General features: G+C 34.6%; 1 protein-coding gene across 5 annotated transcripts; it reads left to right on the top strand.

The window, feature by feature from the left end:
• Positions 1 to 4,833: 4,833 nt before the first annotated feature.
• LOC113662188 lies at positions 4,834 to 27,017 on the top strand. Of its 5 annotated transcripts, none has more exons than XM_047817349.1 (44): positions 4,834 to 4,923; positions 5,783 to 5,829; positions 6,114 to 6,155; positions 6,705 to 6,740; positions 7,858 to 7,979; positions 8,160 to 8,432; positions 8,509 to 8,607; positions 8,893 to 9,007; positions 9,163 to 9,189; positions 10,063 to 10,184; positions 10,364 to 10,636; positions 10,713 to 10,814; positions 11,100 to 11,214; positions 11,374 to 11,400; positions 12,281 to 12,402; positions 12,582 to 12,854; positions 12,931 to 13,032; positions 13,318 to 13,432; positions 13,586 to 13,612; positions 14,497 to 14,618; positions 14,798 to 15,070; positions 15,147 to 15,248; positions 15,534 to 15,648; positions 15,865 to 15,891; positions 18,372 to 18,493; positions 18,673 to 18,945; positions 19,022 to 19,123; positions 19,409 to 19,523; positions 19,706 to 19,729; positions 20,593 to 20,714; positions 20,894 to 21,166; positions 21,243 to 21,344; positions 21,630 to 21,744; positions 21,893 to 21,919; positions 22,502 to 22,623; positions 22,803 to 23,075; positions 23,152 to 23,253; positions 23,556 to 23,670; positions 24,362 to 24,469; positions 25,484 to 25,668; positions 25,840 to 25,994; positions 26,175 to 26,417; positions 26,494 to 26,647; positions 26,760 to 27,017. In XM_047817349.1, exons 2-44 carry the CDS (start codon positions 5,784 to 5,786, stop codon positions 26,835 to 26,837), a joined length of 5,487 nt encoding a protein of 1,828 aa, XP_047673305.1. In that variant the 5' UTR covers positions 4,834 to 4,923; position 5,783; the 3' UTR covers positions 26,838 to 27,017. The 5 variants fall into 5 exon arrangements, with proteins under 5 accessions (XP_047673305.1, XP_047673306.1, XP_047673308.1 ...); XM_047817350.1 differs by having other exon boundaries at positions 4,883 to 4,923; positions 6,708 to 6,740; XM_047817352.1 differs by lacking the exons at positions 20,894 to 21,166; positions 21,243 to 21,344; positions 21,630 to 21,744; positions 21,893 to 21,919; positions 22,502 to 22,623 and having other exon boundaries at positions 4,899 to 4,923.
• Positions 27,018 to 27,309: the final 292 nt, after the last annotated feature.

Here is a 27,309-nt window from a genome sequence, read left to right as displayed (position 1 = left end):
AACTTGGAAAAGTTGCAACGTGTATGGTGAGTAATCTCTAAGTCTACCTTCCTCCACTGTCACCAGAACAGGTGTGTTGACCCTTTCAAGCCAAGTTAATAAAAATAAGTAGAAGAGTAAGAAGTACAATATGGCTATTAAAGCCACATGATAAATCTTACATGTGCAGTTGTCAAATTAATTTAACTTGCTGTGATTTTAATTAGCTGTGTCAGGAACCTGTGACATTTTACCAAATAGCCAGACAAAACTAGTTTACTAAGTACTGGAAACCATTACCATGTTCTGTAAAGCTGCATTGAGACAATGTCAATTGTAAAAAGAGCTATACAAATAATCTTGAAAAAGAAAATTGAAAAAATTAAGCACACTAAATTCATGTGTGGCACAGCAAAAGCCCTATTTAAATTTTTCAACATTTTGCCAATGTAATACTATCTTGGGAAGTCTTGGAATATAAGGATGGGGTTCAGCACACCTTGAAAGAAGGACAGAAGGTGATCTGAATTTTCTAGGCTTTTCACACAGTATCCAGAACCCACTATGACACACCTGGCAGTAGCTTCTACACTGCCAGGTGGTCTAAGAAAGGTGTTACTCTCTCATAATTTTCAGTCCACCCTGTGCCTTTAAACCTGAGTTTAAACACCCTGAGTCCAATCAATGGTATGGAGGTGCATAAGTGCTTGTTCCTGACTTTACTATCTGCCTTATATCAATTTATACTGTACATGCAAGTATCCCCATTCCTGTGAGAATGCTCTCAAGTTAGGGCTAAAATGATAAGTTAAATTCATGCCAGCCACTGAGGTTATAAGAAAGACTCTGGTTGCTACAGTGTAAAGGGCGGTTAAGGAAATTGATTAATAAAGCTAAAGACCCTCATACACATTCTGAGGGCAAGAAACCCAAACACAAAAGGAGCTTTAAATAATATTACGAAGACCTACCAAGAGGAACTTTTTCCAGAACCAATAACCCCCAGTAAACCTCACCACTTCTTGATTTCCCCACCTATATACCACCGTTGTCAGCTTACCCTGTCAAGGCTTAGTAGGTAATCAAAATAGGTCCACACAAAAATGTCAGGTTGTAGTGTAGAAAGTGGAAAGAAATGGGCTACATTTTCTATATAAAAATATTATGAATGACATCTTGCCACAAATTTCTAAAGGTGGATTAGTAGTAAAAGGCAAACATTGTCCTTTTGAATTGCACACACACACCATGTAAATATACGCAGTGTATGCCGTGCTACAACATTTTTAAGGATACTCCCTATATATATATACACACACACACCAAAAACAGATACCAAAGCACAGAATGACAGAATAAAAAGAAGAAAAAATTCATGTGCAAGAATTCAATATCAATAGCTAATTGTTATGTAAATCTTAAAGGTTCATTACATTCATTACAGATGTCATGTTAATTATGAGATTAATACATGTTTCTTGTCTTGTTAATAAACCCTCATCAGAAATGAATATGAAAGAAAACACACACACCCACGCACACATATTCACACACACGTGCACACACACAGACAAACAAAAATACAAAGCAAAACAATGAGTCAATAGTGAGTCATACATAGAGAATCGTATGTGAAAATAAATATACAAAAGAATGATAGAAGGCTGTCCTTGATCTTATTATCTACCTAAGCTTTAAATTAAAGTCTAGAGGTAATACTATCATAATCACACCAAGGTTGTTTTATTTGCACATAATGGAACAAAAAGACCATACAGAGTTTCTCTGTAATCAGAAAGCTTACTTCTGACTGTATGTGGTCCTAGTACAAGCACTTTGGAGGAAGTTAGTAAGCATCCACTGTCTAATGTCCTGTACACTTCATTCTATCCTATTTAACTGGTACAATATTTGTCATCAGTTTAACAGTGGAAGCTAATATGATGTTTATGAATAATTGTACTAGGGGATAGCATATATAAGTAGAAAAGCAGTGGGCCTTAAAAAATACCCTGTGGAACATTGAACATAACCTTTGTATGCCTAGAGAAGTCAACATTTAACTAAACACACTTATAGCAATCAAATAAGACCTGAGCCATGAGATGGCTGTTTCGTTAACACTGATGCTGAAATAAAAACATGTAAGTCACTCTGGATAAGGTTGTCTGCCAAATACCATAAATAAAATCTAATGTAAATGTAACATACATCTAATGTAAGCATTTTACAATCAATGCAAAATCTAACTGGGAGCCAATGCAATGTGGACAAAATAAAAGTGATTTTTCAAATCCTCTGGTTCTATTTAGGACTCTAGCTGCCGCATTCCGAACGAACAAAAGCATGAACTACTACTTACATTTACATTTACATTTACAGCATTTGGCAGACACCCTTATCCAGAGTGACGCACATAAGTGCTTAAATCTCTACTCCATCATGTATAGTTAGTATAGTTCTTATCTTAGCAATCTTTCTGAGATAATAGAAGGCTATCTTAGTTATTATTATCTGAACATAAACTTTGTATGTATGGAAAAGTAACCATTTACATAAAAACTAAGCCAGAGGGCTTTTCCCTTAACACTAACAGCTTTTTCTAGTTATCAATTGGAATAGTATGATGTATGGTGTCGAAAGCTGCACTAATTTCAAACAACACCAGCAAGGAAGCACAACCCTGATCAGTGGCAAGTGAGTGGTAATTTACCACTTTAACTAGTAACAGGGCTGATAACAGGGCTGATTGATAAATGTCATGAATGTTATTCCTATGGATGTATGGGCATAACTGCTGTGCTAGATTTTCTAGGATCTTGTTTAAAAATGAATGTGGATGTCTTTTTTTTTTGCATAGCCTAAAAATACTTCAGGTCACCACCATTGACCAGGTGGTAAAACTTATGTTTGATGTGAAAAACTTAAAATACTAATGACACTTATACTCAAGTTCCTATTAGCACAATTAGCACTTTTTGACTCTAGCAGAAGAAGATTTCTCTGGCTTGCTCATTAGGGATACATTTAAAGTTTTGTATTTTAATAATACATCCAGATTTATGTAAAGCTGCTTTCTGACAATGTCCATTGTTAAAATCACTACATACTGTACTGTGCATGCCAATAGTGTGGTTGAATGTCGGTGGATCACATTACATATGATGATTCTTACTGGTTTTCTTTGTTTCCTTTGTTCCAAAAATTATTTTAAAAAAAGTCAACATGACAAGTTAAACATGCAGTGGTCAAACTAGTCCAACTTGATCTGTTTCTTATCAGAAACCTGTGGCATAGTTTTGGTTTTACTAAATAGCTTTTATAGAAGTTAAAAGTTTATTCAAATTTACATCTCAATATTTACATCATGTATTCTCATGCACTGGATTAGAATGTAGCTTTATGTCAGGATCACGCCCGGATTTTTTCCCTGTCGGAACATGGAGGGGTTCTGGCAGTTGTCTTGTCCTATGTGTTTTTATTTTGCGTTCACGAGTTGCAATTGTCTAATTCTTTCCCGCCTCAGCACACCCTTTCCTCATGTGTCCGACATTTTTTTTTTCAGAAATGTTCCCATAGTGAAATCTAATACTTTTCTCACAATTAACTGCACTTATGCTAAATGGACCAGAAATAAGGGTAGCATAAAGATTACATAATTTATATAAATGGATACATAGCCAGTATATAATTAAGTCAGCAAATGCATTGATCTTTCACTCAATAGATCTCAGTTAATTAAAAAAGAAAACTGTCAAGAGTTGCCATAATTTGAGTTATAATCCATTCATTAATCCAATTTCTGCTTTCAGGAATCTAGTACTGTTTTAGAAATGTAATATTAAAAAAATAAAAGCTATATAAAAGCTTCCATATCACTGCATTAACTTTGATGGAATGGCTACAATATACATAATTATTTTAATAAGCAAATATAAAAAGTCTGTAGTCAAACTGGTTCTATAATGACCCTGAGGGCCAAGACAAAGCAGACAAAGGTTGCCTATTTCTGCCATGAGTATTAGCGGTGTTCTTAGAAGAGGTGTATTCTCCTAAATTTTATTGTACACAACACTGCTGAAAATAAAGCTTAAATACTTAGTTGGTTATCTTCTTGAAATTTTTTTCTCTTTTGATAACAGCCATTCAATAAACAATGTTCTCCATAGTGAGTTTGTAGTGTTCTATGGTATTGTCAAAAGTAATATTATTACCTATATAGAGTAAAAGTATAGTATACCGTTTACATTAGAATGTTAGCACTATTTCTGGCAATTTTGTAGATAATTATATTACATTAATTAGTACTTATTAACTATTTATGAACTTTTCTCACCAGCAGCAAATTCCTAACACCATTCTAAAAACCCACCATAATACTCGCTGTTGCATTTTTTTTAAATATTTTTTTTACATTAAATTTTCTTTGTCTCTGTTAATCTCTGCTAATTTAATTCTGACTTTAATTTTGGAGCAGATTATCTTTTCTTATTTACAAATCATTGCATATACTTTTAGAGTTGCATTTTATGTTGTGAAACAAGTTAATTTCTGTTATGTTTTAGTGGCTGTACAGTATATAGACATTACCTCATCAGCCCTAATTTTATTTATTTAAAATAATAAAGCAGCTTGATACGTTACTGAGAAATTTAAAATGTAACTTTACCAGAAAAATTATGCAGAAAACAGATTTAATTATGTTATTGGTATATATAATATGATACCTGTTAAACATACTTGTATTTATTAGTCATGCATAAAGAATTGACTACACAATAGAGAAAACAGAAAGTATTTTGACTTGTGGTAGAACCAGAAAATCAATTTTGACAACTGCATTTTGTTTCCTGTTACAAGTCTATATTAGATACCCTGAGATTCACATCAAACAGACAGTTTCCTAGACGTTCTGCAGACACAATAAAAGTAGACAACAGCCTGGTAAGCTTTCATTGTTTTTCTTAATCTAACTTTCTTTACTTTTTTCTATCTATCTATTTTTAAATATCAATTTCTACAGGTAAATACAAGAAAGCAAAATTAAGATTTTACTTTTGGAAAGAAAAATCCTTGCAAAAATTCTCCAACATTGTATTCAATATAATCAGAATAACAAGAAAATAGATTAATTACCTTTAATATTATTTCTGTTTCTGAGGAAAAATAAATGTGCTTTTGCCCTCCAATTTTTCCACATATTTCACTCAGTGCAAAACAAAAATTGTAAACATATAAAAAGAATATCTACAGAAAAAAGTTGACAGGTTACAATAAAGTTACAAGACAAAAATAGAGAAGCAATGTACCATAAGCCTTGTTTTATAATTTAAAAGACAGTCATTTCTGATTTCTATAAAACTATGCTTTTTATTAAAAATATTAAATTAAAGAGGAAAATATATATTTATTTTAAATATAAATTACATATATGTATACACACACACACACTCTCTCTCTCTCTCTCTCTCTCTCTCTCTCTATATATATATATATATATATATATATATATATATATATATATATATATATATATATATATATATATTGGGATATGTGCATTTTAAATGTATCTTTTTTGACATTGGATTAAAAAGTACTTAAACGATGTATAGTATATAAAAATAGTATATTAGTATAGTATATAAAAATACTAACTGATTAAATTTAGTACACAATCCACATTTTCCTCCTATAGTATAATCCTCATTGTACAATTATGGGCATCATAGGTATTAAAGTTATTTAATAAAAATTGTGTTTATATATATTTGTGTTAATTGATTTTTCCCCAATTCCGAAGAATGGGTTGTCCACTGCTGCTGTGTCTGGCCACCCTGCTCTTTATGTGTAAGTATTTGGAGTTTGCTGATGAAATTAAAAACGAGGTTTTTGTCCTTGGCATAATAAAGTCCTGAAAACAAAAACAAGAAGAAACAGCACAAATTTAACCAATATTAAATTTATATCCTGAATTGTCTGTTGTTTAAAGCACTATATGAATAAATATTTCAGCTCATAATAGAAATAACTTTGTTAGTGCACATGGGCAAACTGCTGGAATGCCAACCAGAGCTCACAGCTAAGAAAAGAGTTCTAAAATTCTTAAACTCACTCTCTCCCTCTCATATTAGGTGGGGTAGCAACAGGACAAACTACATATGTGCCAATAACAGGTAAAGTTTCAAAGACTACTTTTATAAATATTTACAATTTAAAAACTCTCAATAAACACACATTACAATTGATTCCATTTATTAAAAAGTCACATAAAATTTAACCCATTTTTATGCGATTCGAGCTCTCAATTAGATTTCTGACACATTATTAATCTGCATATACTATATTCTTAGGTAATGATGGAACATCAGACAACCATTCTGGTTTCTTTCAATAACTTTTTGAAAACTGCTTTAGATTCTTTTTTATTTTTTTGATCAAAGGTCTCCAGAAGCTTTTACTTCTAGTTGTTTCTAAATTCTCAAATTGTATTTTTTTAAACTTTCTTTTGTGTTACTGAGCATCATCATTTCTGAGTATTCGGAGATTGTGTACTTTGTTGTCTTTATTTTGGAATATGGATCATTTGTATCCTGTCACCTAATGTCTTTGTTTTGACAAAAAGAATATCTCTCTTACACTGAATGTCATGTTTATCCTACAATGTATTATGGATTCTGAATGGTCAGAAAATGTTGATTAATTTTCAGTTCCTCTCTCTCAAGCAGTTCCATCAAGTACACCACCACCACCACCACCAGGTAAAATTCACTGACACACACACAATATTGTCCTTAAACATAGGAGATCTGATACATTTTAATTCAAACACTACAGCCACAGAGGAGTGCAAAACAAATAAAATAAAAAAAAACTAACAAATGCATAACAAAATAAAATTACAAATCAGAAAGCACAACAACAATTAGACTACTCGGAAAAGGTAGGTATATTTAGCGAATAAAATTCTTACTACTGATTGCACAAGACATCGATCACTTAAAGAAGCACAGCAGGCTGTGGCAGAAGCAGGTTGATGAAAAGAATCGTATTGTAGTGAAGAGTCATAAGGCTGGTGATCCATTTGCAGCTTTTTAATGGAAGCTCGTAACAGGTCAGCAACGGTAATTACAATATCGTAGGGCAGGCAAAATCAGACAAGGAAAGACAGGCAGAAGGTCAGGGCAGGCAGCAAACAATCAGAAATCAGTATACAGGAATAAGATCAAAACCTGGCACGAAGACGCACTAGGAAACGCTCAGAATTATTGCTAACGCAAGTCGAGACTTCGCACTGGGGTAACGTTCAAGTTCAGTTCAACGTTCAAGTTATATAGCGTGGGAAATTGGAAACAGCTGGCGGTGTAATTAGCCCCGGTGCGTGGATTATGGGAACTGCAGTCCGAAAACGCCTAATATTCCGGAGACGCTTCTCTGTGTTGCCGGTTGGGAGGCGGAGCAGACCTGTGCGCCGACCGTGACACGTATTGTCATGAAATTTACTATTAAATGGATTTCTTGAAAATATGATTTTTGTCTCCAAACGCTTAACTTATTTTCACATTTGAAAGTCAACAAACCTGGGCAAATGTCAACAAAGTTGTGTCGCATTGTGTCGTATAAAATGTCGTATTTTCTGTGTTCTTTGCCATCTTCATGCTGGAAGATGGATAATTTGTATCCTGTCACACTCTTCTCTCTCTCTCTCTCTCTCTCTCTCTCTCTCTCTCTCTCTCTCTCTCTCTCTCTCTCTCTCTCTCTCTCTCTCTTACATCAGAGCCACCAGGTAAAATTTCACTGACAGTTTCTCTAGATATTAAGGTGTAAAAACTTATGAGATGTTACACATTTTTGAATTAATTTACTGATTTGTTTCAGGTTCAGCTTTATTTTCAGTGGGATCTGGAGCAATACAGCTATTCCTCAGTGATGGAGAATATCAAACCATTCAGCTGCAGCAGCCATTCAAGTACAATGGAAAAACATACACGCAATTCAATGTAAGTACAAATACAGGAAGGTGACATTTTATATTTAATTCCTTTATTTGTGGATATTTATTTTTTCCACACTCTTTCCTTATTGTCGCATTTGAAGGCTAACAAATTTCTGTTGTATTTTCTGTGGTCTCGGCCATCTTCATTCTCGCAGATGAACGATCTGTATTCTTACTCTTTCAGCTGAGTATGGATGGTTACGTGGCTTTTTACGTTCCAAACATTGATGATGAATCTCCAAACCGAAACCTTGGCAAAGACATCATCGCTCCATTGTGGACTGATCTGGATGCTGGCAGTTGGGGAAGATGGTCATATGAGCAGGCCACAAGTGGGCCTCTTATAGATCAGGCTAATCAAGAAATCTCCAGAACGTTCCCTTATGAGTCCTTTTCTGCATCTTGGGTCTTTGTCGCCACCTGGGAAAATGTACCCCTTGAACTTTCTGGGTTCCAGGTAAGCGTCAATACAAATAGTGTTGTATTTTCAAGATCAAGCACACAAAATAAATTAAATCTTCCTTCTCTGCCAGGCATCACTTCAAGTCGTCTTGGCCTCAGATGGTGGAGACCGTTCTATTGTCCTGATGAACTATGGGACCATTCCTTCCATTGACTCATATTACTGGCTGGTAAGTGCTTCATGGTCACATATATTTCATCGGTAAGATTCACATATAGCAAATGAATACATTTTTATACAATCATATTTTACAACTGTGTTAAAATATGTGTGAGGCATATCAGGTAAAGTGTCTAACAAACCACAGGTATAGATTTTACATGTGAATCATGGATTATTACCAGGTGAAGTACATGTTCATACTTTACTGTAAGGAATAAATTGTCTGCTAATTCACTTCTCATGTATCTGTCATGATGTGTGGAATGTATTGAATTGCAATTTTGTATTTTAGGCTGGCTATTGCATGGAGAACAGCAGTTTTGTCACCATTCCAGTAAATAATACCAATGAGCTGTCATCCACTAGTAATGTCAATATACCTGGACGTTGGGCTTTTGAATTTACAGGTCATTAATGTCTTGTTAATCTTTTATTTGACAAAAAAAAATATAACTTGTACTGAATGTAATGTTTATCTAACAATGTCGTTGAATTGTGATTCTGACTGGTCAGAAAACGTTGATTAATTTTCAGTTTCTCTCTCTCTCTCTCTTTCAAACAGTTCCAACAAGTACAACACCACCACCAGGTAAAATTCACTGACAATGTGTATATATACATAAACCTGCTAAAATGACATACACACATTATATTGTCCTTAAACATAGAAGATCTGACATGTTTTTAATTCAAATACTACAGCCACAGAGGAGTGTAAAAAAACAAAACAAAAAACAAAACAACAAAACTTTTTATGAATAACAAAAAAAAAATGTAAAATAAAATAAATCAGAAAGCACAACAACAATTCAGACTGCTAAGAAAAGGTAGGTATATTTAGCGAACAGAATTCCTACCACTGTTTGGAGGAGACATCTGTCACTTAAGATATAGAAGAAGCACAGCAGGTTGTGGCAGAAGCAAGTTGATGAAAAGAATCGTATTGTTATTTTGTTTTATCATTTGTTATTTTGTTTTTGGATTTGTTATTTTGTTTTGTAGTTTTCTGGCACTGTAAATTTCTAGTTTGTTTCAGGTTCAGCTTTGTTTGAAGTGGGACCTGAAATTTTCTAATAAATGAATGTCTTGTAAATTTGATTTTGTTTCCAAATGCTTCCATTATTTTCACATTTGAAGGTCAACAAACCTGGGCAAATGTTGACAAAGTTGTGTCGAATTGTGTCGTATAAAATGTCATATTTTCTGTTGTCTTTGCTATCTTCATGCTGGAAGATGTATAATTTGTATCCTGTCACTGTCTTCTCTCTCTCTCTCTCTCTCTCTCTCTCTCTCTCTCTCTCTCTCTCTCTCTCTCTCTCTCCTGCTCTCTCTTTTATTCAAATACATTAAATACATCAGAGACACTAGGTAAAATTTCACTGACAATTTTTTTTTTAATATGAACGTGTGAAAACTTATGAGATGTGATACATTTTTAAATTCATTTACTGATTTGTTTCAGGTTCAGCTTTATTTTCAGTGGGATCTGGAGCAATACAGCTATTCCTCAGTGATGGAGAATATCAAACCATTCAGCTGCAACAGCCATTCAAGTACAATGGAAAAACATACACTCAATTCTATGTAAGTACAAATACATGAAGGTGATATTTCATATTAAATTCCTTTATTTGGAGATATTCATTTTTACACACTCTTTCCTTATTTTCACATTTGAAGGCTGACAAATTTCTGTTGTATGTTCTGTGGACTTGACCATCTTCATTCTCGCAGATGAACGATCTGTATTCTTTCTCTTTCAGCTGAGTATGGATGGCTACGTGGCTTTTTACGTTCCAAACATTAATGATGAAATACCAAACCGAAACCTTGGCAAAGACATCATCGCTCCATTGTGGACTGATCTGGAGGCTGTCAGTGGAGGAAGATGGACATATGAGCAGGCCACAAGTGGGCCTCTTATAGATCAAGCTAACCAAGAAATTACCAGAACGTTCCCCTATGTGTCCTTTTCTGCATCCTGGGTTTTTGTCGCCACCTGGGAAAATGTACCCCTTGAATTTTCTGGGTTCCAGGTAAGAGTCATAACAAATAGTGTTGTACTTTGAATCTCAAGCACACAAAATAAATAAAATCCTCCTTCTCTGTCAGGGGGCATCACTTCAAGTTGTATTGGCCTCGGATGGTGGAGACCACTCATTTGTCCTGATGAACTATGGGACCATTCCTTTCATTGACTCATATTACTGGCTGGTAAGTGCTTCATGGTCACATATATTTCATCGGTAAAATTCACATATAGCAAATGAATACATTTTTATAGAATCATATTTTACAACTGTGTTAAAATATGTGTGAGGCATATCAGGTAAAGTGTCTAACAAACCACAGGTATAGATTTTACATGTAAATCATGGATTATTAACAGGTGACGTACATGTTCATACTTTACTGTAATGAATAAATTGTCTGCTAATTCACTTCTCATGTATCTGTCATGATGTGTGGAATGTATTGAATTGCAATTTTGTTTTTTAGGCTGGCTATTGCATGGAGAACAGCAGTTTTATCACCATTCCAGTAAACAATACAAATGAGCTGTCATCCACTAGTAATGTCAATATACCTGGACGTTGGGCTTTTCAATTTACAGGTCATTAATGTCTTATTAATCTTTTATTTGACAAAAATAAAATATAACATACTGAAAGTCATGTTTATCCTACAATATTGTTGAAATGTGGATTCTGACTAGTCAGAAAATGTTGATTAATTTTCAGTTTCTCTCTCTCTCTCTCTCTCTTCCAAACAGTTCCAACCAGTACAACACCACCACCAGGTAAAATTCACTGACAATGTGTATATATACATAAACCTGCTAAAATGACATACACACATTATATTGTCCTTAAACATAGGAGATCTGACATATTTTTAATTCAAATACTACGGCCACAGAGGAGTGTAAAAAAACAAAACAAAAAACAATACAACAAAACTTTTTATGAATAACAAAAAAAATTTAAAATAAAATAAATCAGAAAGCACAACAACAATTCAGACTAGTAAGAAAAGGTAGGTATATTTAGCGAACAGAATTCCTACCACTGATTGGAGGAGACATCTGTCACTTAAGATATAGAAGAAGCACAGCAGGTTGTGGAAGAAGCAAGTTGAACAAAAGAATCGTATTGTATTTTTGTTTTATCGTATTGCTATTTTATTTTTGGATTTGTTATTTCGTTTTGTAGTTTTCTGGCACTGTAAATTTCTAGTTTGTGTCAGGTTCAGCTTTGTTTGAAGTGGGACCTGAAATTTTTTAATAAATGAATGTTTTGTGAATTAGATTTTTATTTCCAAATGCTTCCATTATTTTCACATTTGAAGGTCAACAAACCTGGGCAAATGTTGACAAAGTTGTGTTGAATTGTGTCGTATAAAATGTCATATTTTCTGGGTTCTTTGCTATCTTCATGCTGGATGATGTATAATTTGTATCCTGTCACACTCTCTCTCTCTCTCTCTCTCTCTCTCTCTCTCTCACTCACTCACTCTCGCTCTCTCTCCTCCTCTCTCCTCCTCTCTCTCTTTTATTCAAATACATTAAATACATCAGAGACACTAGGTAAAATTTCACTGACAATTTTTTTTTTAATATGAACGTGTGAAAACTTATGAGATGTGATACATTTTTAAATTCATTTACTGATTTGTTTCAGGTTCAGCTTTATTTTCAGTGGGATCTGGAGCAATACAGCTATTCCTCAGTGACGGAGAATATCAAACCATTCAGCTGCAACAGCCATTCAAGTACAATGGAAAAACATACACTCAATTCTATGTAAGTACAAATACATGAAGGTGATATTTCATATTAAATTCCTTTATTTGGAGATATTCATTTTTACACACTCTTTCCTTATTTTCACAATTGAAGGCTGACAAATTTCTGTTGTATGTTCTGTGGACTTGACCATCTTCATTCTCGCAGATGAACGATCTGTATTCTTTCTCTTTCAGCTGAGTATGGATGGCTACGTGGCTTTTTACGTTCCAAACATTAATGATGAAATACCAAACCGAAACCTTGGCAAAGACATCATCGCTCCATTGTGGACTGATCTGGATGCTGACAGTGGAGGAAGATGGACATATGAGCAGGCCACAAGTGGGCCTCTTATAGATCAAGCTAACCAAGAAATTACCAGAACGTTCCCCTATGTGTCCTTTTCTGCATCCTGGGTTTTTGTCGCCACCTGGGAAAATGTACCCCTTGAATTTTCTGGGTTCCAGGTAAGAGTCATAACAAATAGTGTTGTACTTTGAATCTCAAGCACACAAAATAAATAAAATCCTCCTTCTCTGTCAGGGGGCATCACTTCAAGTTGTATTGGCCTCGGATGGTGGAGACCACTCATTTGTCCTGATGAACTATGGGACCATTCCTTCCATTGACTCATATTACTGGCTGGTAAGTGCTTCATGGTCACATATATTTCATCGGTAAAATTCACATATAGCAAATGAATACATTTTTATAGAATCATATTTTACAACTGTGTTAAAATATGTGTGAGGCATATCAGGTAAAGTGTCTAACAAACCACAGGTATAGATTTTACATGTAAATTATGGATTATTAACAGGTGACGTACATGTTCATACTTTACTGTAAGGAATAAATTGTCTGCTAATTCACTTCTCATGTATCTGTCATGATGTGTGGAATGTATTGAATTGCAATTTTGTTTTTTAGGCTGGCTATTGCATGGAGAACAGCAGTTTTATCACCATTCCAGTAAACAATACCAATGAGCTGTCATCCACTAGTAATGTCAATATACCTGGACGTTGGGCTTTTCAATTTACAGGTCATTAATGTCTTATTAATCTTTTATTTGACAAAAATAAAATATAACATACTGAAAGTCATGTTTATCCTACAATATTGTTGAAATGTGGATTCTGACTAGTCAGAAAATGTTGATTAATTTTCAGTTTCTCTCTCTCTCTCTTTCAAACAGTTCCAACCAGTACAACACCACCACCAGGTAAAATTCACTGACAATGTGTATATATACATAAACCTGCTAAAATGACATACACACATTATATTGTCCTTAAACATAGGAGATCTGACATATTTTTAATTCAAATACTACAGCCACAGAGGAGTGTAAAAAAAACAAAACAAAAAATAATACAACAAAACTTTTTATGAATAACAAAAAAAATTTAAAATAAAATAAATCAGAAAGCACAACAACAATTCAGACTAGTAAGAAAAGGTAGGTATATTTAGCGAACAGAATTCCTACCACTGATTGGAGGAGACATCTGTTACTTAAGATATAGAAGAAGCACAGCAGGTTGTGGAAGAAGCAAGTTGAACAAAAGAATCGTATTGTTATTTTGTTTTATCGTTTGTTATTTTATTTTTGGATTTGTTATTTCGTTTTGTAGTTTTCTGGCACTGTAAATTTCTAGTTTGTTTCAGGTTCAGCTTTGTTTGAAGTGGGACCTGAAATTTTCTAATAAATGAATGTTTTGTGAATTAGATTTTTATTTCCAAATGCTTCTATTATTTTCACATTTGAAGGTCAACAAACCTGGGCAAATGTTGACAAAGTTGTGTTGAATTGTGTCGTATAAAATGTCATATTTTCTGGGTTCTTTGCTATCTTCATGCTGGATGATGTATAATTTGTATCCTGTCACACACTCTCTCTCTCTCTCTCTCTCTCTCTCTCTCTCTCTCACTCACTCACTCTCGCTCTCTCTCCTCCTCTCTCCTCCTCTCTCTCTTTTATTCAAATACATTAAATACATCAGAGACACTAGGTAAAATTTCACTGACAATTTTTTTTTTAATATGAACGTGTGAAAACTTATGAGATGTGATACATTTTTAAATTCATTTACTGATTTGTTTCAGGTTCAGCTTTATTTTCAGTGGGATCTGGAGCAATACAGCTATTCCTCAGTGATGGAGAATATCAAACCATTCAGCTGCAACAGCCATTCAAGTACAATGGAAAAACATACACTCAATTCTATGTAAGTACAAATACATGAAGGTGATATTTCATATTAAATTCCTTTATTTGGAGATATTCATTTTTACACACTCTTTCCTTATTTTCACAATTGAAGGCTGACAAATTTCTGTTGTATGTTCTGTGGACTTGACCATCTTCATTCTCGCAGATGAACGATCTGTATTCTTTCTCTTTCAGCTGAGTATGGATGGCTATGTGGCTTTTTACGTTCCAAACATTAATGATGAAATACCAAACCGAAACCTTGGCAAAGACATCATCGCTCCATTGTGGACTGATCTGGATGCTGACAGTGGAGGAAGATGGACATATGAGCAGGCCACAAGTGGGCCTCTTATAGATCAAGCTAACCAAGAAATTACCAGAACGTTCCCCTATGTGTCCTTTTCTGCATCCTGGGTTTTTGTCGCCACCTGGGAAAATGTACCCCTTGAATTTTCTGGGTTCCAGGTAAGAGTCATAACAAATAGTGTTGTACTTTGAATCTCAAGCACACAAAATAAATAAAATCCTCCTTCTCTGTCAGGGGGCATCACTTCAAGTTGTATTGGCCTCGGATGGTGGAGACCACTCATTTGTCCTGATGAACTATGGGACCATTCCTTCCATTTACTCATATTACTGGCTGGTAAGTGCTTCATGGTCACATATATTTCATCGGTAAGATTCACATATAGCAAATGAATACATTTTTATAGAATCATATTTTACAACTGTGTTAAAATATGTGTGAGGCATATCAGGTAAAGTGTCTAACAAACCACAGGTATAGATTTTACATGTAAATCATGGATTATTAACAGGTGACGTACATGTTCATACTTTACTGTAAGGAATAAATTGTCTGCTAATTCACTTCTCATGTATCTGTCATGATGTGTGGAATGTATTGAATTGCAATTTTGTTTTTTAGGCTGGCTATTGCATGGAGAACAGCAGTTTTATCACCATTCCAGTAAACAATACATATGAGCTGTCATCCACTAGTAATGTCAATATACCTGGACGTTGGGCTTTTCAATTTACAGGTCATTAATGTCTTATTAATCTTTTATTTGACTAAATAAAATATAACATACTGAAAGTCATGTTTATCCTACAATGTTGTTGAATTGTGCATTCTGACTAGTCAGAAAATGTTGATTAATTTTCAGTTTCTCTCTCTCTCTCTCTCTCTCTCTCTCTCTCTCTCTCTCTCTCTCTCTCTCTCTCTATCTCTCTCTCTCTCTCTCTCTTTCAAACAGTTCCAACAAGTACAACACCACCACCAGGTAAAATTCACTGATAATGTGTGTATATATACATAAACCTGCTAAAATGACTTACACACATTATATTGTCCTTAAACATAGGAGATCTGACATATTTTTAATTCAAATACTACAGCCACAGAGGAGTGTAAAAAAACAAAACAAAAAACAAAACAACAAAACTTTTTATGAAAAACAAAACAATGTAAAATAAAATAAATCAGAAAGCACAACAACAATTCAGACTGCTAAGAAAAGGTAGGTATATTTAGCGAACAGAATTCCTACCACTGATTGGAGGAGACATCTGTCACTTAAGATATAGAAGAAGCACAGCAGGTTGTGGCAGAAGCAAGTTGATGAAAAGAATCGTATTGTTATTTTGTTTTATCATTTGTTATTTTGTTTTTGGATTTGTTATGTAGTGATTTTGGCTCGCGAAGCAAGGTAAATATTTATAAGCAACTATAACGTGTTATAGTGACTTCCAAATATTTTAACCTAAGTTGAAATTAACGGTACTGGAATTAACGTTACACTTATTTGGTATGTTCGTCCGGCGAACAGGCCGTGTAACCTTTATTAATTCTATGAAGGCGGTATCTTCCCGGCCAAGAAAGATTCGCTTTCCTTTTACTGTATACCGTAATTTAAATTAAATTAACTTAATAGAGCATGTAGTTCAGACCAGATATTGCAGGTACCTTAATTTGTGAGCGATACTCAGAGACAAATCACCTGTGGCTCAAAATTATGACATTTAATGAATGAGACAAACACAACATAAATCTAACAACACAAACAAACAAAAGAAATAGGGAAAACGAAATGAAAATAAAATAAAACAAAAGAAATTAAAATTGGGGAAAGGGAGGAAGAGACAGGAAAGAAGAAACTAGAGAAAGGAAGGAAAGGAATTGCAAGCTTGGACTCAAAAATTAATCACACCCTAACTGGGAAATCGTCACAGAAACTTAAATTCACCTTAAGATTCAATGAAAGATTCCTACTTAAAATTACGCATCTAAATTGGTTGGTAAAGGAAACGGTTACTTGCATTGGCTTACTGAACAAGAGTCCGGATGCAACAGAGAAATCTCTGAAAAGTCAGTTAGGGTGGGGTCAGACGTTCTTCCAAGTTCTCCTGAACATCAGAGCAGTTGTCGTTCTTGGAAGTTAAGCTTGCTGGAACTTCTTTGAAGGAAGATGGAGTCGTCTTGAAGCTGTTCCGGAAGTCTGACCACGGATTAGTGGTGTTTGTGACAATTTAAAGGTCGCGAACTCCACCCATCTTTGGGGAGATGACCAATACTTCGGTGAAGTTTTTGGAGGGAAAAACTCCCTTTGTTTCAGGTGTCTGTGGGTGTGGTTTAGCTATCAAACTTTTAGATGACTTTAAAGTTTGATCCAGGGTGTATTAAGACGGTATGGCACCTTTCGTGCTCAAATAAAATGTGCTTGAAAAATGAGCAACCGATAATTTTGTGGTCATTTGGATACTAAACATGAAGGGTAATGACGGTATGAAGGCAGCGGTACATTACATACATAGATCATTAATCAAAGTATAACTTATTTTAAAATACAATGTTGTTTTCTGACACATGAATAAAATACACCCTTGTCAGGAAATTAGGGAGCAAATAATTTTGTCAGGCAAGCCTTAAAAGAAGAACATATTACAAAAAGGGTTATAAGAATGAGAACCTTAGAGTACCTTATCTTCGGGTTTTATTAGTAAAAGGAATGTCTCATTGTGTGTGTGTGTGTGTGTGTGTGTGTGTGTGTGTGTGTGTGTGTGTGTGTGTGTGTGTGTGTGTGTGTGTGTGTGTGTGTGTGTGTGTGTGTGTGTGGAGAGCCCCTAATCAGAGAAGCCGCATGGGGTTATCTGGTCTTTGTGTAGGCTCCAGTCATTCTGGAGCCAGGTGTGTGTGTAAAACTGGGTTGCTCATCAGTTAATTGAGGAGTAGATGTTGAAATTTAGGGTGCCTGGGACATGAAATCCAAAATGACTGGTACAAGACGCTACAGTTATTTTGTTTTGTAGTTTTCTGGCACTGTAAATTTCTAGTTTGTTTCAGGTTCAGCTTTGTTTGAAGTGGGACCTGAAATTTTCTAATAAATGAATGTCTTGTAAATTTGATTTTGTTTCCAAATCCTTCCATTATTTTCACATTTGAAGGTCAACAAACCTGGGCAAATGTTGACAAAGTTGTGTCGAATTGTGTCGTATAAAATGTCATATTTTCTGTTGTCTTTGCTATCTTCATGCTGGAAGATGTATAATTTGTATCCTGTCACACTCTCTCTCTCTCTCTCTCTCTCTCTCTCTCTCTCTCTCTCTCTCTCTCTCTCTCTCTCCTGCTCTCTCTTTTATTCAAATACATTAAATACATCAGAGCCACTAGGTAAAATTTCACTGACAGTTTTTTTTAGATATGAACGTGTGAAAACTTATGAGATGTTACACATTTTTGAATTAATTTACTGATTTGTTTCAGGTTCAGCTTTATTTTCAGTGGGATCTGGAGCAATACAGCTATTCCTCAGTGATGGAGAATATCAAACCATTCAGCTGCAGCAGCCATTCAAGTACAATGGACAAACATACACTCAATTCTATGTAAGTACAAATACAGGAAGGTGACATTTTATATTAAATTCCTTTATTTGGAGATATTCATTTTTACACACTCTTTCCTTATTTTCGCATTTGAAGGCTGACAAATTTCTGTTGTATGTTCTGTGGTCTTGACCATCTTCATTCTCGCAGATGAACGATCTGTATTCTTTCTCTTTCAGCTGAGTATGGATGGCTATGTGGCTTTTTACGTTCCAAACATTAATGATGAAATACCAAACCGAAACCTTGGCAAAGACATCATCGCTCCATTGTGGACTGATCTGGATGCTGACAGTGGAGGAAGATGGACATATGAGCAGGCCACAAGTGGGCCTCTTATAGATCAAGCTAACCAAGAAATTACCAGAACGTTCCCCTATGTGTCCTTTTCTGCATCCTGGGTTTTTGTCGCCACCTGGGAAAATGTACCCCTTGAATTTTCTGGGTTCCAGGTAAGAGTCATAACAAATAGTGTTGTACTTTGAATCTCAAGCACACAAAATAAATAAAATCCTCCTTCTCTGTCAGGGGGCATCACTTCAAGTTGTATTGGCCTCGGATGGTGGTGACCACTCATTTGTCCTGATGAACTATGGGACCATTCCTTCCATTTACTCATATTACTGGCTGGTAAGTGCTTCGTGGACACATATATTTCATCGGTAAAATTCACATATAGCAAATGAATACATTTTTATACAATCATATTTTACAACTGTGTTAAAATATGTGTGTGGCATATCAGGTAAAGTGTCTAACAAACCACAGGTATAGATTTTACATGTGAATCATGGATTATTAACAGGTGACGTACATGTTCATACTTTACTGTAAGGAATAAATTGTCTGCTAATTCACTTCTCATGTATTCGTTATGATGTGTGGAATGTATTGAATTGTAATTTTGTCTTTTAGGCTGGCTATTGCATGGAGAACAGCAGTTTTATCACCATTCCAGTAAACAATACCAATGAGCTATCATCCACTAGTAATGTCAATATACCTGGACGTTGGGCTTTTGAATTTACAGGTCATTTATGTCTTGTTATTCGTTTATTTGACAAAAATAAAATATAACTTGTACTGAATGTCATGTTTATCTAACAATGTCGTTGAATTGTGATTCTGACTGGTCAGAAAATGTTGATTAATTTTCAGTTTCTCTCTCTCTCTCTCTCTCTCTCTCTCTCTCTCTCTCTCTCTTTCAAACAGTTCCAAGTACAACACCACCACCAGGTAAAATTCACTGACAATGTGTATATATACATAAACCTGCTAAAATGACATACACACATTATATTGTCCTTAAACATAGAAGATCTGACATATTTTTAATTCAAATACTACAGCCACAGAGGAGTGTAAAAAAACAAAACAACAAAACTTTTTATGAATAACAAAAAAAAAGTAAAATAAAATAAATCAGAAAGCACAACAACAATTCAGACTGCTAAGAAAAGGTAGGTATATTTAGCGAACAGAATTCCTACCACTGATTGGAGGAGACATCTGTCACTTAAGATATAGAAGAAGCACAGCAGGTTGTGGCAGAAGCAAGTTGATGAAAAGAATCGTATTGTTATTTTGTTTTATCATTTGTTATTTTGTTTTTGGATTTGTTATTTTGTTTTGTAGTTTTCTGGCACTGTAAATTTCTAGTTTGTTTCAGGTTCAGCTTTGTTTGAAGTGGGACCTGAAATTTTCTAATAAATGAATGTCTTGTAAATTTGATTTTGTTTCCAAATGCTTCCATTATTTTCACATTTGAAGGTCAACAAACCTGGGCAAATGTTGACAAAGTTGTGTCGAATTGTGTCGTATAAAATGTCATATTTTCTGTTGTCATTGCTATCTTCATGCTGGAAGATGTATAATTTGTATCCTGTCACTGTCTTTTCTCTCTCTCTCTCTCCTGTCTCTCTCTCTCTCTCTCTCTCTCTCTCTCTCTCTCTCTCTCTCCTGCTCTCTCTTTTATTCAAATACATTAAATACATCAGAGCAACTACGTAAAATTTCACTGACAGTTTTTTTTAGATATGAACGTGTGAAAACTTATGAGATGTTACACATTTTTGAATTCATTTACTGATTTGTTTCAGGTTCAGCTTTATTTTCAGTGGGATCTGGAGCAATACAGCTATTCCTCAGTGATGGAGAATATCAAACCATTCAGCTGCAGCAGCCATTCAAGTACAGTGGAAAAACATACACTCAATTCTATGTAAGTACAAATACAGGAAGGTGACATTTTATATTAAATTCCTTTATTTGGAGATATTCATTTTTACACACTCTTTCCTTATTTTCGCATTTGAAGGCTGACAAATTTCTGTTGTATGTTCTGTGGACTTGACCATCTTCATTCTCGCAGATGAACGATCTGTATTCTTTCTCTTTCAGCTGAGTATGGATGGCTACGTGGCTTTTTACGTTCCAAACATTAATGATGAAATACCAAACCGAAACCTTGGCAAAGACATCATCGCTCCATTGTGGACTGATCTGGATGCTGACAGTGGAGGAAGATGGACATATGAGCAGGCCACAAGTGGGCCTCTTATAGATCAAGCTAACCAAGAAATTACCAGAACGTTCCCCTATGTGTCCTTTTCTGCATCCTGGGTTTTTGTCGCCACCTGGGAAAATGTACCCCTTGAATTTTCTGGGTTCCAGGTAAGAGTCATAACAAATAGTGTTGTACTTTGAATCTCAAGCACACAAAATAAATAAAATCCTCCTTCTCTGTCAGGGGGCATCACTTCAAGTTGTATTGGCCTCGGATGGTGGAGACCACTCATTTGTCCTGATGAACTATGGGACCATTCCTTCCATTTACTCATATTACTGGCTGGTAAGTGCTTCATGGTCACATATATTTCATCGGTAAGATTCACATATAGCAAATGAATACATTTTTATAGAATCATATTTTACAACTGTGTTAAAATATGTGTGAGGCATATCAGGTAAAGTGTCTAACAAACCACAGGTATAGATTTTACATGTGAATCATGGATTATTACCAGGTGAAGTACATGTTCATACTTTACTGTAAGGAATAATTTGTCTGCTAATTCACTTCTCATGTATCTGTCATGATGTGTGGAATGTATTGAATTGCAATTTTGTTTTTTAGGCTGGCTATTGCATGGAGAACAGCAGTTTTATCACCATTCCAGTAAACAATACCAATGAGCTGTCATCCACTAGTAATGTCAATATACCTGGACGTTGGGCTTTTCAATTTACAGGTCATTAATGTCTTATTAATCTTTTATTTGACAAAAATAAAATATAACATACTGAATGTCATGTTTATCCTACAATGTCGTTGAATTGTGATTCTGACTGCTCAGAAAATGTTGATTAATTTTCAGTTTCTCTCTCTCTTTCAAACAGTTCCATCAAGTACAACACCACCACCAGGTAAAATTCACTGACAATGTGTATATATACATAAACCTGCTAAAATGACATACACACATTATATTGTCCTTAAACATAGGAGACCTGACATATTTTTAATTCAAATACTACGGCCACAGAGGAGTGTAAAACAAAATGACAAATCAAAAAACAAAACAACAAAACTTTTTATGAATAAAAAAAAAATTGAAAATAAAAGAACAAATCAGAAAGCACAACAACAATTCAGTCTACTAAGGTCAACAAACCTGGGCAAATGCTGAAGAAGTTGTGTCGCATTGTGTCGTATAAAATGTCATATTTTCTGGGTTCTTTGCTATCTGCATGCTGGAAGATGTATAATTTGTATCCTGTCACTCTCTTTTCTCTCTTTCTCTCTCTCTCTGTCTCTCTCTCTCTCTCTATATATATATATATATATATATATATATAATATATATCCTGCTCTCTCTTTTATTCAAATACATTAAATACATCAGAGCCACTAGGTAAAATTTCACTAACAGTTTTTTTTTAGATATGAACGTGTGAAAACTTATGAGATGTGATACATTTTTAAATTCATTTACTGATTTGTTTCAGGTTCAGCTTTATTTTCAGTGGGATCTGGAGCAATACAGCTATTCCTCAGTGATGAAGAATATCAAACCATTCAGCTGCAGCAGCTATTCAAGTACAATGGAAAAACATACACTCAATTCTATGTAAGTACAAATACATGAAGGTGATATTTCATATTAAATTCCTTTATTTGGAGATATTCATTTTTACACACTCTTTCCTTATTTTTGCATTTGAAGGCTGACAAATTTCTGTTGTATTTTCTGTGGTCTCGGCCATCTTCTTTCTCGCAAATGAATAATCTGTATTCTTTCTTTTTCAGCTGAGTATGAATGGCTATGTGGCTTTTTACGTTCCAAACATTAATGATGAAATACCAAACCGAAACCTTGGCAAAGACATTATCGCTCCATTGTGGACTGATCTGGAGGCTGTCAGTGGAGGAAGATGGACATATGAGCAGGCCACAAGTGGGCCTCTTATAGATCAAGCTAACCAAGAAATTACCAGAACGTTCCCCTATGTGTCCTTTTCTGCATCCTGGGTTTTTGTCGCCACCTGGGAAAATGTACCCCTTGAATTTTCTGGGTTCCAGGTAAGAGTCATAACAAATAGTGTTGTACTTTGAATCTCAAGCACACAAAATAAATAAAATCCTCCTTCTCTGTCAGGGGGCATCACTTCAAGTTGTATTGGCCTCGGATGGTGGAGACCACTCATTTGTCCTGATGAACTATGGGACCATTCCTTCCATTTACTCATATTACTGGCTGGTAAGTGCTTCATGATCACATATATTTCATCTGTAAAATTCACATTTAGAAAATCAATGAATGGTGTAACAGTCATATATTGAATAACTAAATCAATAAAACGCGTGTGAAAAGCAGACATGGAGTTTATGTCAAAAATGTGTGATGCATATCATGAGAATTGTCTAAAAAGTTACAGGAATAAATGTCACGTGAGTCCTGGATTATTAACATAACACAAGTGCATGATCATACCCTTCTGTAAGGGACAGATATATTTCTCATGATGTGTGGAATGTATTCAGATGAACTTTTATCTTTAGGCTGGCTATGGCATGGAGAACAGCAGTTTTGTCACCATTCCAGTAAACAATGCCAATGAGCTGTCATCAACTAGTAATGTAAATATACCTGGACGCTGGGCTTTTGAATTTACAGGTCATTATTTTCTTAATATTCTTTGTATATCATCATCATGTCTTTGTATATCTTTATGTACATAATCATTGGTAAGGGACTAACCTTTAAATAGCCATCAATTTAATTATAACATGACATTCATTATTAATTAATTTTTTTTATTTTTTTATTTTTTTATTTTTTACATTCTGGGCTCTATTTTAATAACTATCTCAGCTTTGTTTCAGCTGTCCTGAAGAGTTGAAAATACTATTAGATATTAGATTTTTATTACTTTAACTAAACTGAACTCAGCAGGTTTTAGAATATCTAGTTATATACAATTAGACAGAGACCAAAAATGTATATTGTATTAACTAAAAATCTCATAGGTCAAATTTATTATTCTTAAAAGTGGTCAAATCATTTTACAATAAATAACTGTCAGGCAGCCAATTCAAAATTATAATCAAATATAATCAGTTATCAAGTTTTTTATTAAGCCTTCTGTTGTCGTTGAAACTTGAGGACACAGTATTTATATCTCCACAACTCATTGACTTGGCCAAAATCCAGAGATATGCTGTTATAGAAAAATAATCTACCCTGTTATTTTGTACTTATCACAGTTCAACTATAGAATTGCATAAGAAAGCTTGGTTAACAGGTTTAGACTCACTCCATTTTAATAATAAAATTATAATGTCTTTCTGCTTGTTTCTCTCTGTAGGACCCTGCCAGATCCTGAACTGTGCTTTGGATGAAGTTTGTAGGCAGATAAACGGAGTTTATGGCTGTGCCTGTGGGGACAATACAACAAGCAGCCCGAATATTTATGGTACATTTATCATCTTACTATTGTTTTTCCCCAACATCATTGCTAATGTAGTTATACAAAGTACAGTCCAACATAAAACCATGTAAAAATTACTAACAGAAATAAGGCCTCAGCACACTTTAATCAGAAAAGATTTTTAAAATTGTGTCAACTTATTTCCAGAAAGGGACATTGCTATTGCCTTAGATCATAGAGTTTCTCCACATTGTAAATCCCATAGCTTGTATACCTTTTACTTAATTTCATTCTGATGCTTATGAGCTTCATACAGTAAGTAGACCTTCTATAGATTTCTTGCATTAAAGCTATTTCCTGGTCCTCTTCTTTAATATTCTTCAGTGATCATGATATTCATGAGTTAACTCTATATTATCATACTGTATCTTATTCTACAACAGTACACTGTGAGGCCTTACTTGTAAATGAGGTAATGGTTTCTTACATGCATCTTACCATAATAATTGGCCAACAAATGACCTCATTATTTCATGTGTGGTTTTGGGCTGTTTCCACTGTCTGTGCAATTCCATTGTCTAATTTCTCTTTGTGGCGAATCTGTCAAGGGGAGCTGCCATGGTTTAGTTTGTATTCATTTTTATGTAGAATTTCCTACAACATGGCATGCTTCTGCAAGGTTTTCCTCACTGCTATTTATACAAAAGGCAACAAAAATGTTCCACATAACACCTGTTTTCTCCTCATTAGGATCAACACCTATTGTTATATTTGTGTGAAATATACTAAGGCCTTTGGCAGTTATGTGGTAGAGCATGCTTTATAGATATATTGAAATAATATTTAAATAAATGCCATTTTATTAAAAAAAAAACACCACAACAATACTCACATTCACTTGCTGCTTTCAAATATAACAGTTAATATTGATTTTAAGAACCAATCGCTGAGAAATGTCATCCAGTGGTTCAGATATATATACATGATTTTTTTTTCCACTCATGCACTTCTCTGTGAACTAATTCAACATTATTTAGATTTTTTCCATTTTTCCCGCAGATGCCACCGAAACATGTTCAGGGAGTAATGGATCACTGTCTCTGTCTCGCTGTCAGCTCTTTGAAGCTGGATATTCTGCAGATGTTCTCCACCTTAATGACCTAAACTGCAAGGGGGAGATCGAAAATAACAGACTGGTCTTTAAATTTGACAGTTATGCTAACACGTGTGGCACAACTCTGGAGGTAAAAACAAAAAACAATTGCACTCGATTATATTATATTTATTATATTTATTAAACCTTGGTGAGAACAGGACCTGTTTATTTAAGCACATGTTGAAAATATTTTGTAAGAGTGTACAATTTCAATCACAAAATGCAAAACATAATTCTGTAATATTTTGTCTTTCTTTAGAATAATGCAACACACATCATCTTCAAGAACAATGTTCTTTCGAGTAACAGGAGGGGTATAATCAGTCGTACTGGTGGGATCAACATCGCCTTTTCCTGTGTGTATCCAATCATCCAGAGCATCTCCATGCCCACGGACATTGAAGCCATAGGAGGGTATAAATCTAGCTACAGTGTCAAATCTTAAGCAGACGCACAGTATATTTCACCTAATCAACTAGTTGTAACTCTGATTTCATATAGCCTGTAAAGAGGTCTATGCAGTAATATATAAACTATATGATGATGATTTTTATTATTATTAAAATGTTAAAATGCATTTATTTCTGTTCGCAGAATAACGAGCCAGCATCTGTCCACTGGGGGCACATACCAGATCCGCATGACCCCGTATACCGATGCTACATTCTTGGTACCATACTCTGGCAATGTGACACTAGAAGTGAACCATCAGATGTATATAGCAGTGGAAGTGGATCAGTTTGACAACACTCAGATTGCTCTTGTTCTGGACAACTGCTGGGCCACACCAGTCAACCAGATTGATTATTCTGTCCGCTGGGACCTGATCATTAATGAGTAGGTGAAAAGAATTAGACTGAAAATGTGACTGTAGCTTTCAGATCACTTACGGGACAGTAATTTCTTTCTCCAGATGTCCAAACCTCAATGACGGCACAGTGGCTGTGTTGCAGAATGGTGTCTCCACATCCAGCCACTTCTCGTTCAGGATGTTCACATTCACTGGCTTCTCCTCCAAGATCTACCTGCACTGCCAGGTCCAACTGTGTACAACCAACTGTGCAATGGTAAGTTTTCCAAAAGACAAGGCAATAATGAAGCATTAATATATTAGAAATTCCATTTGCGTTTGCAGTTCTTGCATTTATTTTTCCCACTGCTTTTCATTTCTTCTTTCAGTCATGCCCTCTACAACTTTCCAGAAGACGCCGATCTGTAGATTTCTACGACTCAGCTGCAATTACCATGAAATTCTGACTTGTTAGCTTGAAACTTCTTTCCTTTAGCCTGAAATCTATGTTTATTCATTAATTATTGCTTTAATTATGAATAAAAGTTATATCAAAATATTTTATTACATATTTTAACCATTTTAACCAATATTTGTAATCCTCTGTACTGAATTAATCATTCAAAATAAATCTTTCAAGCATTTTATTCTTATTGCTTTTATCATTTCATATTTAAAGTAAGGTAAATTTATGATTGTCATCATTAATAAATATATTTAATAATTAAAAAAGTAACAACACATACAAAGCAAACAAAATGTAAGAACAATTGCAACACAAACAAAAAAGCAGGAACAAAACATAAAAAGAAAACACAAAAAGAAACATTCTTGTAATCATCCATCAGAAACAGGAGCTACAAAATCCATATGCAGAGTTTAGATTTTTTTAGATTATGGTTTGGTCAGAAAATGGGCACTTAGCGTGAAACTAAAATC

Source organism: Tachysurus fulvidraco, chromosome 8 (assembly GCF_022655615.1).
Source record: "Tachysurus fulvidraco isolate hzauxx_2018 chromosome 8, HZAU_PFXX_2.0, whole genome shotgun sequence".
Classification (NCBI taxonomy): Eukaryota; Metazoa; Chordata; class Actinopteri; order Siluriformes; family Bagridae; genus Tachysurus; species Tachysurus fulvidraco.
Note: the sequence above shows the minus strand (reverse complement) of the source record. Positions and strands in the feature narration are given on the sequence as shown.

Excerpts from the sequence above, each read along its gene's own strand:
- LOC113662188 (XM_047817349.1), top strand. The coding sequence starts at position 5,784 with ATGGGTTGTCCACTGCTGCTGTGTCTGGCCACCCTGCTCTTTATGT. Across the intron at positions 13,613-14,496 it reads CAGTACAACACCACCACCAG|GTTCAGCTTTATTTTCAGTG; the intron begins GTAAAATTCACT and ends GATTTGTTTCAG. Across the intron at positions 15,249-15,533 it reads TTTACTCATATTACTGGCTG|GCTGGCTATTGCATGGAGAA; the intron begins GTAAGTGCTTCA and ends TTTGTTTTTTAG.